Source organism: Echinococcus granulosus (genome assembly GCF_000524195.1).
Source record: "Echinococcus granulosus chromosome Unknown EG_S00005, whole genome shotgun sequence".
In the NCBI taxonomy this organism is placed as follows: domain Eukaryota; kingdom Metazoa; phylum Platyhelminthes; class Cestoda; order Cyclophyllidea; family Taeniidae; genus Echinococcus; species Echinococcus granulosus.
The window spans coordinates 1,605,035-1,607,724 of record NW_020170385.1 but is presented as its reverse complement, the minus strand read 5'-3'; the positions used below and the strand labels follow the sequence as shown (position 1 = coordinate 1,607,724).

The 2,690-nt window shown below is 40.4% G+C and overlaps 1 protein-coding gene across 1 annotated transcript in view; it reads right to left on the bottom strand. All coding sequences in view use genetic code 11, as the record gives it.

Annotated features, from left to right (window-relative positions):
• The window catches only part of EGR_01429 (hypothetical protein), a gene marked incomplete at both ends in the record, with an annotated part of 25,646 nt that overhangs the window by 5,424 nt on the left and 17,532 nt on the right, over nucleotides 1-2,690 (bottom strand). The window contains one exon of the mRNA XM_024490678.1: nucleotides 2,049-2,201. Within this exon, the coding sequence (XP_024355002.1) occupies nucleotides 2,049-2,201 (153 nt within the window). The remainder of the gene's footprint in view (nucleotides 1-2,048; nucleotides 2,202-2,690) is intronic.

The following is a 2,690-nucleotide window of genomic DNA, read 5'->3' as shown; positions in this document are numbered from 1 at the left end:
CAGAGAAGACTCAATTGTGAGACCTTAATATTTTTTCCCAAAGATGACAAGAAATCGGACTGTCACAAATTAGTAACACCTTATTAGGGTTAATATTAACTAAATTTCGACCTAGGGCGCTGAGCTTTCAGCACAGTACCGCTAGTAAGCAGCAGTTGGGCCATCAGATAGTAAAGTGGTTTCTAAATTTACAGGAGTAAGACCACAATAATTTTTTTATAAATCGTAATAAAAAAAAGTGTGCGCACATAAGAGGCAGCCAGTTAAAAAAACCGATGTAAAATACTATGGCCGCAGGGATGGATAATGTGAATAATCAATTGAAAAAAAATCCAAATTCGAAAATGTTCCATTGAGAATGGAGCAGTTTTTACGAAATTGAGGATACTCGATTCTGTGGATGACGTGAAGGGATTCCGTGGGAAGATTGCACAGGCACATACACGCAAACTGCACAATGGGTCGAAGTGTTTGAGTTAGAAAAAGCAGACCTAAGCTGCGCTTGTATTTACAGGGCTAAAAAAAAGGTTACGTTATGCGTGCTCCACCACCTCCAGTTCCGGTAGCACGAGCACGCACACCTCATTTCGCTTCGTTTTGCCTGCCCTATCCCACTACCCAGAGTGCAATTGGGGTGAGGGGAGGAAGAGGGCAAGAAGCACACGTGGAAGGGCAGAGGAAATGCGTATGCATGTGCGTGCGAGTAGATGCGAAAATCGTGGTCGAGCTAAACACGACGGAAGAATGTTTTATTCATGGTCGATGCAAACATGCAGCTGTAATCTAAGATTCGACGACTTGCCAAACAAGACTCTCTGAGCAAACACAAATACGGTACCAAGAAAGCAAGTTGTGCTAATTCACTTAACAAATATAAGGAGAACTTAAGTGTGAAGGCCTTTTAGCGTTTTGTTTGGACGGAGACATACCACCGATAATGTTTCCCTAGATTCTCAAATAAAGGAAATTCATGTTTAACAAAATGCGGTAGCATTTAGGGACTCGGAAGTCAAATCAGGGACATTGTTCAAGGATTTAAAGTTAGGATGTCTCTACGCTACTTCAAAGATCAGTTGGGGTTCAATTTTAAAAGATTTGACAGGTAATCTTTATATGACTGTCAAAACATCCTAGTTATATTATGGTGAATTGCATCGTGGTTCAGACGGTAACCACACTGAGACAAATGGGCGCAGAATTCACTAGATTTACATTAACGGTTATATCAGTGGGATGGTAAACAACCCAGATAGAAAATCATAAGTAAATTTGAGACTCCTGCAAGTGAAATGTGGACGCAAATTAAAAATCCCAAGATGTAGCCGCGTCTATTACCTTGATCTATAGACTAGAAAGCGAATCAAATCTACTACAATGAACAATACGTAGTGTAGGAAATTGCGCTAAATAGTCGCGTAAATTTGGGCGTAGTTAAGCGCAACGAAATTACGCGCATATCAGCGAAGATGCATGCAGAAAACCATATATGCGATCATATATGTTATCATGCGTTATTAATTTGTACTGATCAGCAGTTAACTGGAAAAATTATTACAGTTTCCGTCATTTGCAAGGTAAAATGAGCTGATGTGAACATACGTTCAGACGCAAAAAGGTACATTTAATATAGAAATAAGAGCAAAAAGCAAAACTCGTCAGGGAACCGCAATGTTTTGACGAGAACGTTTAAGAATGAGGACCCAAAATGATAAAGAATGAACATGGATCACTCGCAAGTAGCCGATTCGCTAAATGAACATGTTAGTCTATGTAAGTTATTGCAATGATCATAGAAACAATTCCATGAATTTTAACTTAAAACACCACATGAAAGTTTATTCTTTTGTGCTGAATTTACAATGGCAAAAAGGCACTACCACAAAAGGATTGGAAGTCTCTGTCCTCACAGTAAGAGACAGAGAGCTTCATTGCTAGCGATTTAATGAAGCAGCAGACGAATAAATACAATCTCTTAAGAGCTGTCCTAGCCCCTAATGTTCATTCAGTTTGACCCAAGGGCAATCAAATGGCCACACATCAAGACGTACCATAATCCAGTTACTTCACAAATGAAGAATCTAAGCATCTTCGAAAGAATAATTTTTACTTTACTGGCTGGACCACTGATAACGTTGGGCAGACGGATCGAAACGACGAGCGAGGCAATATGTTTGATCACTGACGATGACGGATAGTAGTCACTACCGACAAAGTTCGAAATTTCGCGTGTGAAGGTTTAACGAAGTGCACTTACATTCTGGATGGTTAGTTAACATCGCTGTTGACTTCAACTCCTAATACATTAAGTTTTCGACTTTTCAAATCAAATGAGACGATTAAACAATTTACGATTGGGTGACGCGACAAAGCACTTGTTCGCACAACTTTTGACAGTCACAACTGCCTAGTTTCGGATAACAGGAATAAAATTTGTTCCCGAAGTGCCTTCCATGAGATAATTTTAAGCACGTGCAAAACGGTGTGGGCGCTATAGCATCGTCAAATGATGGATACTTTCCTTCATCCTGGGCAAGCAAACGCACCGAATAGAATTTGCGCAGACACATCATGCCACCTCACAAGGTGGGAATATGCAGAAGCGCTAAAGGGTCAGATATGCTGCGGCCTGGGAAAATCACCGAACAGGTGTATACGCTTCATGAGATTTGTCCGAGGCAGGTGATTACCGC